At 38.3% G+C, this 15,656-nt stretch overlaps 1 protein-coding gene across 1 annotated transcript in view; it reads left to right on the forward strand.

Annotated features, from left to right (window-relative positions):
• Positions 1–519: 519 nt before the first annotated feature.
• Positions 520–15,656, forward strand: part of SNX9 (sorting nexin 9) — a 93,681-nt gene continuing 78,544 nt past the window's right edge. The window contains exon 1 of the mRNA XM_067542478.1: positions 520–781. Coding sequence (XP_067398579.1) covers positions 770–781 — 12 coding nt within the window. The 5' untranslated portion in view covers positions 520–769. The remainder of the gene's footprint in view (positions 782–15,656) is intronic.

Genomic DNA, 15,656 nt, shown 5'->3' on the forward strand with positions numbered 1-15,656 from the left:
TACGCCAAGGGCTGAAGCAAAAAAAGAGTTGAATGAGGATGCTTGCTGACCAAAAAGAGAGAGAGAGAGATTTTAAAGGGATTAACATTCTTAGGTAGTTTGTTTTGTAAAATCACCAAAGGACTGACAGAATCTTCCTGCAAATGAGGGAGGAAAGCTGGGGCAAGTCTGCAGATCCAGGGCCAGATTCTGCCATCATGTAAATCCGGAGTGACTCCATTCATTCATGGAGTCACTCCGGATTTACACCTGGGTAAGTGAGCAGAATGCGGCCTTCCTCTTTCCTGATTCCAGTCATCTACCCTCACAAGGAAACAAGGGGCTAAAGTGCAAACAGCAGCGGGTGTATATGTGTGTGTGGGGGGGGGGGGGACACAGAGATAGTTGGGGGAAAAAAATTGGGTGGAGGAAGGGGGGGGCGGACAGGAAGAGAGAGCAGAGAAGGGAAGAACAAAGGGGAGCGGGAGGAAGGGAAGAAGCAGAGACAGGAGAGGAGCGGGCAAGAAGGAGAGCGGGGAGGGAGGAGGGGCCGGGCCACAGCCTGGCCGCTGGGCTGCCCTGGCGCTACATTAGCTGCCGCCCGCCCGGCCGCCGCGGTGGCGGGATTGCGCTGACTCGCCGCCAGGCAGCCGGAGGAGGCGGTGGCGGGGCTTGTGACTGGACGGCTCGGAGGAGCAGCAGCCGCCGCCCAGCAGCGGGCGGAGGAGAGACGCGCGGCGGCGGCAGCGGGGACCGGGAGTGTGGCTGGGAGCCCCGCGCCGGCAGCACCATGGCCACCAAGGTGAGGAGCCGTCGTCGTCGTCGTCGCCGGACTCGGGGCCAGCGACCCTCACCCGAGCCCGCTTCGTCCCCGGAGCCGGGAGCGGGGTCGGGCGCCCCCCCCCAGTCTCGGGTGCGAGGCCCAGGAGCCCCGGGCGGACTTGGTGTTTCCCTGCCCCCGGCCAGGCCCGGGAGCCAGTGGGAAGGGGGCTGGGGCGGAGCGGCCCCGGGGGCGCTGTGGGGAGGATTCCCCCGCCGCCTGGGCAGCTCAGGGCTGGGGGGACGAGCCGGTCCCACCCGCCGTGTAACCTCCCGGGCCAGGAGCCCCATGAGACACCCGCCCCCCAGCCCGTGTGAATGTTACTAACTTGGGCCCTGCCTGGCCCCCACCCAGCCTTTCTGGGCCAGGCACAGGCAGCGGGAAAAGGCGTTTCCTTTCCAGCCTCGCAAAGATTTACCAGGAAAAGTTTTCCTCCGCCCTCTTAGTTTTATTTAACCTGACCCCCCCACCGCTGCAGTGTCCTCTCAGCTGCCCTGCCCCCGAGTCAGGCCAGGGGCACAGTGCCCGGGTGATGCCCCCTGTAATCCGCAGATCAAAAGAGAGAGAGACACCCGGAGTTTCAAAATCAAACCAACAACCAAACCACACCGCCTTTGAACACCCCCCCCCACACACACACAGACACACGCGAGCACGCACACCACAGCTTCCTAACCTGTGTTACTAAGAATAGCGGGAAGAATTAAAATGTGTTTGGCTATTTATAATAGGTTTCTGTGCATTTTAGCCTGTCTGGACAGCGATGATAGATTGGCCAGTTTCACTTTTGTGTATTGTTTTACTTCTGCTCTTCTGATTGTGGTTTGTTTAGTTGGGAACATTACAGGGAGTGTGTTTTTAAATCCCAGCAATTTTTTTATTGAAATTTCAAAGCAGTGGCAAGGACACGTTTCTGTTCACATTCAGTTTTGTAAAACAAAGAAATAAATGTTTGGGGTGCTGAGGTACCTGAGATTGTCCCTTGACTTTCACAGCTGTGCAAGCAAAAAAAAACAAACAAACCAACCTTAAGCCTTTGCTTTTCAAAGTTGCTGAGCTCCTGCAGCCCTCTTTGATTTCAGTGGCAGTTGTGACTGCTCAGCGTCCTTGAAAAGGTCCTTACTAAACCAAACTCTAGACATCTGAATGTCATTCAACTTTGCATTTTGTGCTGTATTTTTCTATACTCGGCATTCAAGTAGGAGAAAATGACTATACTTTTAGGCCTGGCCTACACCTGAGATTTAGGTCAACCCAACTATGTTGCTCTGACTCGTGGGAGACATAGTTAAGGTGACCTAAGCCTTGGTTTAGTTATCGCGGGATTGACAGAAGAAGCACAGCAGCAGTGTAGCTGCAGCGTTTTAAGTGTAGACATAGCCTTAGTATTTGATACAGTGACTTATATAAGAAAAAGATCAAACACAAGACTCAGTTGCTCAGTAGAACTCTATGTCATCCATGGTTATGTATATTTGCTTGGAAGTATTGCTTGTTTTCTGTGTATAGCATAGTAGGCTTACACACCTGATAATGGCCAAATATAGAAGGTATCTTTTCCAGTCAGTTTGATTGCAGTGGAATAAATTTATTTTCTTCTAGTGGTGCGTGCGTGTGTCTTCCTCTTTTTAAAACAAGACTACCACTTATAGGCCATATGTAATCCACAATTGCTCTTCAAAGAACTGGTACATATTTGCTTTATATAATCTGAATAAAGTTCTGTTTTTTGTAGATGATCATGTAAAATACAGTTTTCTTTGCAGACATTGTTTTGTAGCATGTGAATTAGCAGTTAGAAGTTCTAGTGTCTGACTTTGATTTTTAGTAGTACATGTGGTCTCGAAAAAAATAGGAGACTAAATTATTTTCCTCTGTTTTTTAACATTATTAGAAAACGAATGTTGTAGTTGGATTTTGCATATCTGAAAACAGTCTGTTATCTACAGTATTTATTTGCTAATTTAGCTGATTACAAAAGGTTATGCTGTCTTAATTAGTATGGTGTCTGACTAGTAGTTTTTTGTTTTTTTTTAATTTTGTGAACTTTTTAAAGTCCAAAAATACCTGTAAAGAAAATGTGTTGTACTTATTGCGATATGTCACAATACTGGAAACAATGATCTTGGGACACAGCTGGTTCCATAAACTAGTTCTGCAGCTTAGAAAGTTCCATTTCGTTACTAGTAGACAGTGTCCATATAAAATTGTGATAGTATAGGATTCTGGATGTCTTAATATTTGACAAATTCTGTCTCCTGTATATATCCAGTTTAGTGTTTTAACAGTATTGTATAAATAGATGCATAGTACTCTTTAGAAAAGAAACCTAAATCCCAAGTCAGATAGCTACTTTTGAAAATTTTACTGTTACAAATAAACCCCAATTTTAGGTGTATCAGAGGTCTAGAATGTTGTTGGATTGGGCTCAGTTTTAATATTACTAGTTTGACCTAATGTGTGATAACTCTGTGCGTGCGTGTGGGCATGGACACACAGAACACTTCCTATTACCTATGGTAATTAGAAGGAAAACTGCATTACTTTTGGCATATATGTACTACTGCAATTGCGGTAATCAGTTCAAATGGTGCCTATTTAAATGTGGAATAGGACCTGCACTGTATTTAAAGGAGGATGTGAAGGACCACTGTTGATTCTGTGTCTGAAAAGAAGAGAAATTTAATTTAATTTATAAATGTGGAGACTTGTGCATTCTTATTTTTCTTTAAATAGCTCCCCAGTTTATAACTTGTTCAGAAACTAAAGACAGATTATGCTATCCCTGATTACACTAAAACTATATCGTGGGCAGGAGAGCAGCAACTATTTTTCATTCTTTCTTTCTTAATTTTTGGGGAAAAACTGTTGGTTACATATTACTTCCTGATTTTAACTTTTAGTATTTGCAAGTTAAAGACTTTGCTTTTTGTTTTGATATGACGTTTCTACTAGAGTTGTGCCAAACTTAATAGAAAATAAGTTTGTTGTATGTCATGCATCACCTACTGATGAAATACAGCTGTTGAGGGTTAAACTTGTTTAAATATCAGCTGTGATCCTTGTAGAAGCAATTGACATGTTATATTTTTCTTTTTAATGGTTGTTGCAAGAAGACTTTGAACTTCAGTACACAACGTTCAGAAAGTAGGCCAACTATTCATTTACCAGATAAATGAAATAGGATTTATTTATTATTTTTAATACCAACCCCTCTGAAATAGCTGAATTCTAGGAGAAACATGCCAAATGTTGGAAATGCAGATGCAAAAAGCTGCAGAACATAAACCTAGACTAGGGTTGTTGACCTGGGATGTTTTTCTCAAACTTTAATAACATTTTAACCACTGTCTACATGGATTCTAAGGCCAGAAGGGACTATTGCAATCATCTAGTCTGACCTCCTATATAACACAGGCCTCAGGACTTCTCTGAATTAATTCTTGTTTGAATTACAGTATATCTTTTAGGAAAACATTCAGTATTGATTTAAAAGATTTCCAGCAATTGAAAAATCTACCACAATCCTTGGGAAGTTATTTTAATAGATAATTACTCTCACTCTTAAAAATTTTTGAGCCTGAACTGTCTAGCTTCAACTTCCAGCCATTACATCTTGTTATACCTTAGTCTGCAAACTGCTAGATGGAAGAATCCTGTATTACCACATTTCTTTTCCCCCCATGGGTACTTAGACTATGATCAAATCATCCCTTGATGTTTTCTTTGATGAGCTAAATATATTGAGCTCCTTTAGTCTTTTTCAATAAGGCATGTTTTCCAATCCTTTAATCTTTCTCCTGGCTCTTCTCTAATCATCTCCAAGCAATTAATAACTTCCTATTGAAATAATAGGAAATTCAGGAGGAGAGATGGAGTTCATAGTAAAAACCTGCATTTTGTGGCTATGACTTTTTAAGCATGCTTACAAACTGGGTGACATGTTCGTAGAAAGGAAGTATGGTCCAGTGTTGAGCTGCAATATTGATAGTCAGAGGACTGGAGTATTCCTGACTGAGCCGTAGATTTTCTTTCTGACTTTAGGCAAGTCATATAGGCCAACATTTTCAGAATTGTTCACTGATTTTGGATTCCCTAGTTTTTGGATGCTTAACTTGAGACCAGTGGATCCTGATTTCCATTAAGTTCTGAGAGCTAGCACCTTTCATTGACTTAAATGGAACTTATGGTTATTAAGCACCTGTGAAAATCAGGCCCTGGGTGTATCAGATTGGGTACCTAAAGTTTGAGGCATCCAGAATTAGTAGACATTTTAGAAAACGTTGGAGTTAACTTCTCCATCCCTTAGTTTTCCTATGTGTAAAAACAGGGAGACTGCTTCCCTAACTCACAGATGGGCAGAGAGGCTAAATTAATACTTGTGAAGCTTATTGCTATAAAAGAGCAAAATACTATGTTTTTATGATACCCTTTCTGAAAACTCACTTCAGATTCTTTCTGCATTTGCCTATTTGATTTCTTAGTGGTAATTGACAACCATTTTTTTCATTATTTCAGTTGTAGCTCTTGCAAGATTATAATTTCATTTGTATTATGTCATTTGTCACATTTGAGCTTCATTGAGTTGGGGAGTGCTGGCAATACCAAAAAGCTGTATGCTGACTTCTAAAGAACGTGGTCTTTGACTCGACATACTTCTAGAGACACACATTATTTAACAAAATAGATAATTTCTTTCCTTGGGAGGCCTAGTTTGAAATTTGCTAAGTCACTCTTCCAGCAGGAAAAAAGACTATAATAAGAGGATCCAGTATATTAAGTACACTGTGCTTATATGCTACTAATATAAGATCAGGCTTTTAACTTGAATTTTAAGGTCATCCTGATTGATTCCGTTAGTCCCACTGGAGTAACTGGCACTACTTACATGAGCAAGGACACTTGTTAATAAGCTTTTGCAGGATCAAATCCTTAGTTGCCAGTTTTGGGCCCAATTCCTCAGAGTTCTGCATAGGTACACTTTTATCCCAGCGTGGAGTCTCATTTTAGTCAATGGGACTCTGTGGGCTAGGGGTTCCACCTATGTAGATCTTTTTGCAGAATTGGGCCTTTTTTTCTTATGTGAAGAGGTGTCTTGGGAAGAAAGATTTTGAGATACATAATACCTTTTGGTTCTTAGAAAAGAATGTTAACTTGCATATTTTTAATATTTGGAAACAAAATAAATGCATTTTTAAGGAGGACATAGTGACGGTCTCCAAAATTTAGAAGTAAAAGTAAAGGCTTCTTTTGAGAAAGGGAGGATAAAGCTATCTTCACCCTTTTTTCAAAAATTCTAATTCCTTAATTTCCTTTCAGTTTTAGTCTTTTCACTGCTAGGTTTGCAGAATAAGATAAGTTTTGAAGTGTTCTCAGATGTACCCTTAGTGACAGACCAAGGTACAACTAATTCTCTTTGCTGTCTTGTGTGCAGAAGTGAACTCCCACTTGGGTTTGTTGAGAGAAATTCGAACCAAAACTGAAAAGCATCTCTCAACAAACTAACTAAATGAAGTCTTCTAAAACTATCTATTGCTTTAAAAAGTCTAATTTTTTCTGTCCAAAGACAGTCTTAGCAACTGAAATTGATTTCTCATGGAGGAGTATTTAACAAAATATTGTCTTAATAGCATTGTTAGTTGGAACAGAGTTATCATACAAACCATTTCCTGATATTTTCAGCATTCTCCAACCTTTGGGAGTTCAGTGAAGCAAAACTTAATACAAGGAGTGAGATCAAAATGCTACAAGCTGTACTTACAAACAAGGGGCTTGCTCCTGTGCACCCTTATTCAGCAAGTAGTCAATTGAAATTAGTGGGTTTACTCATGTGAGTAAGGGTTTGCTGGATTAGGCAAAAGAAAACAAACGCCAAGATGTTAACAGCTATAAAAATGTCAGGCAGGAACAAGATTTATTGGGTAAGAATGCTTGCTAATGCAAATTTACCCTAAAAACCTGCAACCCACCCACACAATGAGAAAAACAAATGTGGACTTAAACAGTGCCATATAAAAAGAAGTCAGTTTGGTGTCACGCTTGAAGGGCATGACCCACTGCTTTCTTTTTATTTCTTATTTTATTATATTTATAGCAGTTTTCATTTATAGTCTTCTTTAACTTCCTGCAGTCAAATGATACATGGGTTCCTTTACATATTAGCAATTGCCAACATGAGCGTATTTTTGTTGTTGCTGCTTTTTTTTTTTAAATAGGCCTGATCTTAATGTCATTGAAGTCAGTGGCAAAACTCCAGTTGACTTACATGGAAGAAAAGATTTGGTCCTGTATGATGGTGTGCTCAGATGATGATGCTGTCTGTATGACTCAGTATTTCTAGGTTATTTTAAGCATCTAGAGATTGAGTCATTGGAGCATCATTACCAGAACGTGTCATCATTTAAAAAACCTTGTGGTTACAGTAACTAAAGAGAAGTCTTAAACTTTGTACCAGACATCATGTAGATTTCATCTTGTTTGAAAACTTGATTCTGAATGTTTCTAAATGTTTGCAACCAGATGAAATCCATTTCTAGTCTTCTCATATATTTATTTAATTTTTGGAAAATAAATAAATAAAAGCATTTGTGCTTTACCAGTCACATGGCTTTAAAAAAAAAAGTAATGGTATTGTAGTAAGATGAATTGTAGTACATCTTATGAGTTGTTCAATAGATCTCTACCTCTGAATTGTCTGCCAGTCTGTTAAAACATCTAATTGAATTGTTTTTTGAAAATCTTATTCAAAATTACAAGAATATGCGTAGATAAAATGTTTTGTTTATGTGACTTCTCTCACACCAAAAGAGTTTTGTTGTGACAGGAAGTTGTATAATTGATCTTAATTGACAAATTTCAGAGCAGATGTCTTCCATCCCTTTGTAAACTAACATTGTCTGAACTATATTGTTAAATATGCAGGTTCCTTTGTGCCTTATATTTATAAACTATTCTGACTTTAGTACTGTTGGAATTAGCACCTCGTGAACAGGTGACACAATAGGATATAGTGTTGAAAAGCAACATAAATACACAAAATATAAAATAAAACTTGTTGGTTTCCACAATATGAAATACCATGACATTTAGAGAACTAGAACTTGTTTAATCAAATTATTTGATTAGTTGTAAATATTTAGTGCTCCACAGTTAAAGATAAAATTGCTCACTTGCAAAATATGTTCCAGAACATAGATGATAAGATGGCTTTGGACTGCTGAGACACTAAACTTGGTCATTTTAAAAAAAAATTCTTTCATTTTGTGAGTTGCAGAAATCTTGACTCACGTTTTGCTATCTTTGGGTATTAAACCCTCCATCCCGCAGTAATATAAGCCCAGAAAGAAGCTTCTCAACATAAACATGAAGAATTGAAAATAAAATATGTATACAGTACCGCAGCAAATAAAGCTAAAAGTGCTCCTGGAGAAAAATAAACAGAAGTTTTTAAAACACTAATTATACGCTTACTGCATATTAGTGCCCAAGTTAGACTTGCCCATCTTCTTACCTCACCAGTTCCTAAAGCAATCTCCTTGCATTTGGCTTTGTAAATAATAAATCTCCACAATGTAGGAAGCAGGCATTAAGACCAGAGTCCTCTTCCATTTTTAAGTCCGGCCCAAATTAATGGATTGTTCTGGCTTGCCTCTGAGGAGTCAATGATTTATAAGTACTCAGGATGAAACTCCCTGTAGAAAGAGTTGAAGTTTCCATACAGGAATCGCACCCAGAGTCATTGTGTGAGTTTAAGTGCTTTCCTTTGTCTGTCAGTTTCATTGATTCTAAGGCCAGAAGGGACCATTGTGATCATCTGGTCTGACCTCCTTTATAACATAGACCATAGAGCTTCCCCAAAATTAAAGCTCTGAGATTCCTTTGTACTGCAGAGCAGCTGTACAAAACGAGGGAAATGGTAGGGCCCACCTTTCCAGGCCTTGCGATCTCAGTGATCAGCCTAGTACTAGGGGCTTCCTAAGTGGAAAAACTTAGGACTGGACCAGAAAGGGGCAATACTGGTTAAGCAGTGAGATGTCTGTGCGACTCTACTGAGAGTCAGAAGCAAGACAGCAACTTCTGGGGGAAGAGCAGTGGTACGATGGGGAGTTAGTTGCCTGTAGGCAGTCTGTTAGCACCTCTGTTCTAAGGAGCAGGATTTGTGCAGGGTTTGTAAATAAGCAAATTACACTAAGTAAATATCTAATCCTGTGTCACTGACTTCTGCTCCAAACAGAAACTGACCTACAAGGTCTGCTGCTGCTTTGGCAAAGTGATAAAAAGTTTTTCTTTTGTGTTTTTCCACACAGATTCTGTAAAACTACAATATATAAAGAATCATGGATTTTGAACTCTCTCTATTTTTCCACAATGCTCAGTCTTTTCCCACTCCTCCAGTGTCCCAGTATTCATCCTCATTGCCAAACTCTATCATAGGGCTGAAATGAAACTAATTAGCTACATCCTTTGAATCTTACATAAACTTAGATTAAGCACCTGCTCTCTATGCCCATGCCACTAAAATTGTTGCTTTGCATTCAAACTATAATTTTTAAAAAGTAAACAAATAGAGCCATTTTTTAAAGTTATCTTGGGATTATTTTAAAACAAAAATCATTTCAGATGCAATGTTCATCCTTTATCTAAGCAGGTTCTCTCCCCCGGCCACTACCAGTGGATGAAATCTTGCAAGTCATTTGTTCTATTGCATATGTCTTTCTGAGATTATTTTTACTCTCTGTCACTACCAAACCTAGGTATGGACATAGGTTCTCATTCAGCAGAACACTTACACACATAATTAAGTCTGATTAAAGTCAGTATTTATTTAAGCATTTACTTAAAGCAAAGCACATACTTAGGTGCTTTATTGAATTGGGACCAAAATGATCAAGGACAGCACACTCTGTCCTGTCTTTTGGTTAGAAATCTATGACCAAAACATAGTGTGTGCAATTATAGTGCTCTTCTACTTTGAAAAGTGACTATGTAAAAATGGCACCACTGACTCAACTGATTTGTTGATTATAGGTATTCTGAGAAATTTCTGTTGTCTAAAGTGTAGGGGTGGGAAATAAACTTTAACGTTTATATAGTCCACTCAGCTAGGACAGAGTGAGCTAGGTATATTCTATTCTTATGTCTCTTCAAGGGAATTGTTTACCATGTTCCAATCAGCTTAAATCAGCATGAACACACTGAAGGTTTATAGGGTTGCACAGGTGTAATTGAGGGCAAACTTGTCTTGATGAACCTTTCTGGAAGGTTTTATAGACTCTCAAAGAAAGCTTGTTGTGAAAAAATAGTTCCATTATTTGTCTCCTGTTCTCTCAATGAAGAGGCATTTCTCATAGTCCAGTAAATTAAGTTTTCTAATAATTTAACTGTTTTTTTGTGGGTGAAAAATGTAAGCATTTAATATAGAACTGAAAGGAAAAAAGCTTTCAAATATGGCTTAAAATGGTCAAAAGGAGAAGTTATTAAATCCAAGGATTGTTACTTTTTGTTCTGGTTACTTCTTTACCTGGGTAATCTTTTAACTTGGTTTGTGATCCTGCAAATGGGTGCACTAAACCCACACATAACCCTGCTGACTACAGTGGGATTCAGTGCAGGCATAAGGCTCCACAGTGATGTTTCTGTTTACAGAGTAGAGGCCATAATTCACAACTGATGGAATATTTCTTTTGTAAAAGCTTCTTCAGGTCTGAGAGTTAAATTTAAATTGTACATCTCCGCCTAACATTTAACTGTCTTTTTTTTACTTGATCTAAGATTATATAATCAAAATTTTGTGATAACGTACAATAAATATACAGGGTAAAGCACTTGGAAACACTATACTGGACTTAGTTACACAATATTCCTATTCTTCTAGCAGCTCCAGTCTGCTGTTTTGAAAGTGTGACCACATGTATGGGAAATACAAATGATACAACTTCTTCACACCCCATATGACTGTAGGCTGTTTTTTCCGCAAACTGTAAGCACTAAAACAGGATGCTATACTTCTGAGTCTTTGTTATTTCTCTTACTCTTCCCTCCCTTCCCCCCACGTTATAGCATCTCTAATGTGCGGGAAAGCAGTACTTCCAAAACCTTTTTGCTGACTACCATTGTTCACTTGTCATTGTAAATTTTATATGTAAAAAGAGATTCCTTATAACTTTTAAAATGTGGAGCTGAATGTTCATTTTAAAGAGGTGGTAAAAAATAATGGTGAATGAAAACTTGTGTAAGGGAGATATGTAGAGGAGCAACTTTTAACATCACATGAAAAAGTTTTATTGGAAAATTTGTAAGTAACTGAGAGCCAGGAAAATTCTGTTTCTTTTTAGTATCTTGATTTTAAGATATTTGCTTTCATGACTTTGCATCTAATATTAATGTTTCTTTTTTGTTGATGAGAAAAGTAGGGCAGGGATATTTTTTCCTCAGTGGAGATAAGTATTGTAGGAGAAAGATGGCCATGAAAATTTGATTATCAAATGTTAGTGGAATACAAAAACCACTAACAGTTTTTGCTGTAGAACTTGAGTCTTCCTTATGTAGGAACTAGTGTGTGTGTGTGTGTGTGTGTGTGTGTGTGTGTGTGTGTGTGTGTGTGTGTGTGTGTGTGTGTGTGTGTGTGTGTGTGTTTTGGGCTCAGGTGTGTTGAGGCTTGAGGCCAGTCTGTCAACCACTGACGATGTGTCCCAGTTGCTCAGAAATGAACATATTGATGTTCATTAAAGGTAATGTATCAGAATAGCAGTATATTTTTAAATGTCTTTAATGTTTTTAAAAAGTAAAATGTATCCATTATGTGAAAAATAGTTCAGTATTTAACTTAAGTAATACTTGATGTTTAAAGCAGTTCAGCCACCTCTGAAATATTTTGAGAATGTCTGGCTGCAAGAGTGAAAAGTAGCATTTCCCTTTGAAATTGGTCCATCAGCTTAGCTCCCACCTAGCTTCTGAAGTAATGTTTTTGCTTGAAAAGGCAAATCTGTTCCTTCTATCATCTTAAACCGATTAATTTGTTTTGCCCTAAAATTTAAGTGAAGGGCAGCACAGCTTGCCAGACGTAGTGGTTGAAAAGTGCTAATATTTTCTATTAAGCTGCTGTTAACATATAAAAGACCGACTGAATTCTCAACTGCTATGACTATAAGAGCAGGCCTTCAAAGTAAAATAAAATACCAGTTTAAACATGTTGGCTTTTGCCAAGTAGTGATATAATAAATCAACAAGAACTGAGTACATTATCTGAAATGAGGGCTTGTTCCTTGACTAGGATAAGTTGGATGACTTGATATTTAATAGTAAAGAAATTGCATTTATTTACAGTTCATAGCTATTAAATATTGTGCACTGCTCCTAGTAGTAGTTTAGTTCTATTCACTGTAGCCCTTGATCTGTATGTGTGCGCCCTTTTTGAAGTTTTCTTTATCATTTATTTTATCACTTTTTGTCTATAGGGAACAGCATCAGCTATTTATCCATGATCTTTAATTACTATATATGTGATTTTTTTTTTGTCTTTGATTTATTTAATACAATTTTGCACACTTACTACTTATTCTTTTTGCCCAACGGTTAAGTCAGAGTGTGTACAATTGTAGGGTGTGACCAGGGATCCCTGGGTGCCAACTGGCAGAAGACACAAGGAGTGTGTATGAATTTACTGGAATCCCCTGGGTCAGATATCTGCATAATAGTTCACTGAGGGGTGGCATTTGAGGTCTCTAATGAGAGCCAGTAACCCACTGGTAATCATAGTCACTACACTATGTATGGAGAGATAATCTTTGAGTTATGTGTAAGGCCCTACTTAACTTGCGATATTGTGGAAATTGGGGATTCTGCAATATTAGGCTTCCACCATAATTTTGACAGGGGGCTGACAGTGGGAGCCCCAGCTGCCTGGGGGCTAAGGGTGGGTAACCTCCTGGGCAGCTGCTGTCTGCCCTGGGCAGTTGATAGCGGAAAATTGCAGAAAAGTAATAATGGACTTTATTACTGAAAATACTAAGGTCCATTATTACTTTTCTGCAATTTTCTATGGCTTGTCTGCAACTCAGCCTCAATTTTTTTGACAATCATCTCACAATTCAAGTAGGGCTTTAGTCTGTGTCTGAGACCTTGGAGTAAAGGCAGATCACCAGGAGGTGACATACCTCCTGCCTGAAAGAAACATTTCTAAGGTAACAGACACCTATCTCAATGACTGGTCATTTTTGCATATTGTTTGCCTCACAATATGCTTATTTGTATAATGAGCCACCGGAAAAATAAGAGATCTACAGGATGAAACAAACAGTGGGGAAGGGTGTGTGTGTGTGTGGGTGTCCCTGTTTATGAATAAACACAAAGGAATTTTTAGTATATCTTGGGGTGACAAGCAACACAGTGGTTCTTTCACTGAAGAGACAAACAGCAGCTTGTTTGTCTCATGAGAAAAGGGTCACAGCCAAACTGGCTGTAAAATGCTGCAGGATTTTGCGTGAGCAATACTTGGTTAGACAGGAGAGTATCTTTTTCATTAAGTCTAGACTCTAGAAAGCATTTTATGATTTTATTTTACATTAATTTGTTTCCAATACTTTTACTAGAATCTCTATTCTTTATTAAATAAACCGACATTTGATTTCACTATAAACATACCTAAATTCTGTATATTAAGCAGAAAGGTGATCTAACGTAGAATTGGTGAGTTAGGGTACACTGTTTCTCTGGAAGGAGAGAATCTGTGAATGCTGCGAGTGTTCAGGGAACCAGAGAGTGTGTACTCCAGTTTGACACTTGGTGGTCTCGAGGATTGAAGTTCCAAAGGGATAGCTGTGTTAGTCTGTATACAGCAAAAACAATGAGAGTCCTGTAACACCTTAAAGACTAACAAATTTCTGTGGGCATAAGCAGATGCATCTGACAAAGTGGATTGCAGCCCATGAAAGCTTATGCCCACCGAAATTTGTTAGTTTTTAAGGTGCTACAGGACTCTCGTTGTTTTTGAGGGTTGAAGTGTATCTATTGCTAACATGCAGAATATCAAAATGTTTCATGTAAGAGAAACTGATTTATTAAATAAACAAACTATTAGTTTGTGAATTGAATTGATTATTTCTGGTCACTGTCTTTCAGGATTTTAGAACTAGTAGATCTCATTCTCTCATCTCTCGTTTATTTCATAGTTTGGAGAGGAAAACAAACTTTCCTATTTTTCAGCTCCAAATCAGTTTATCAATTTTGAATGAACTAGTCATTGAGATGAACTAGTTGAATAGACTGAAATGAAGAAAATATTCTCTTTGCATCTGTAGAAGAAGTTACTGCTGTAAAAAGCTGGTTTAGCACTTCAGCAAACTCTGGCTTCAGGTGCTCGGCCGGTGACTTCCACCAATTCAGTGGTTGAACTTCCTTTAAAATTTGGCATTAAACATGTATTGATAAATTAAAAAGTAATATTGAATTCTTTTTAATTGATTATAATCTAGGATTTAATATAGATTGTCATAATTTCAAAATTATTTTTAAATTGGTTTGATTTAAATAAAATCTATTTTAACTTTTTTTTTCAATTTTTTCATCCACTCTGATTCAGCATAACTTCCTAATCAAGCCCTCAGACTAAACTCTTCCAATTGTAAATGTCAGAGAGTGTGTTGAAGATAGCTTTTGGAAATTGTTAGTTTGTACCTGATATTCACTACAAGAAAATAATTGTAGTTTAGGTTCAAGAACTCCCCCTGTGGTATATCAGAAACAAGGATAAACTGAGATTGGTTACACTAGGGTTACAGAAGGCTACTGCCCTGCCAAATAATATGACAACTTTTCACAACTAGATGACCGCTATTGTATCTATTTATAAGGGTGGTTATAAAATATATCCCCGTCAGGTTTTTTTTATATCTAATGGTACCCTTTACCATCCTCACGCACGATTCTGATATCTCAGCAAATGAACTTATACCAAGAACTCTCTAATGCATGCTTGCTAGAAGTACAGTTTTGTGATGGAATGGAGTTTCATTTCCTTTCCTTTCAGTCCTTCAGGTTAGTGGATGAAGGGGTGTGCGTGCGTGCGTGCGTGCGTGCGTGCGCGCCTGCCTGTCAGAGTCCTCAAGGGGTTGCCTTGAAATGGCTGGAGGCTAGCTTGTAATCACAAATACAGTGGTACTTTTCTTCTTGACAAAATATTAACTTTAAAAGCATTGCTGCAGAGCATTTAAAATAGTGGGCTGCCTGAATGACTTTAAGTCAAAGGGCTGACGATCATCTTGCAGAGTTTTTCCTCATGCAAAAGAAAGTGAAGAAAATACGTTGCTGTTTTATAACTTAGTATAAATAAATCTGTATTTATCATGTTGAAAAGCTATATTTAAAAACAAAACAAACAAAAAAAAACCCTCTGTCTACAATGTTTAGACACAATATTCTTTGGAAAAGAGTACTCTCTCATCATCAATACCCTTGTTCTTTCCTACCCCCACCCCCAAAAAAGCATGTTCTACTAGCCGGTAGAATGATTCAAAAGGAAGGAAGGCCAGGCAGTCTGCCTGCCAAATGACAAACTTAGACATGACAGTAAAGTTGTTAGAGTAACATGAGTTACACACGGATTCATCAGTTACAGATGGAAGAAAATATTGTTCACACAATGGCATATAAATATTGTGATTTGCTATTGCAGGAGTGGTGGTGGAACAATATATCTGATTAAATAATACATCAGCACTTTTAAAAATTAAAAAAACTGGTGAAAGTAATTTAAAACATGTTTTGAAGGAGCATATAATTTTGACAGTTTTATGGGAATATAGAAGAGTTCTTCAAGAAAATATGTAACATTATTTAAGCAACATTAAGTAAAAAAAAT

This window comes from Emydura macquarii, unplaced genomic scaffold (genome assembly GCF_026122565.2).
Source record: "Emydura macquarii macquarii isolate MOO-44397 ecotype Brisbane River unplaced genomic scaffold, CSIRO-AGI_Emac_v2 contig_705, whole genome shotgun sequence".
Lineage (NCBI taxonomy): Eukaryota > Metazoa > Chordata > Testudines > Chelidae > Emydura > Emydura macquarii.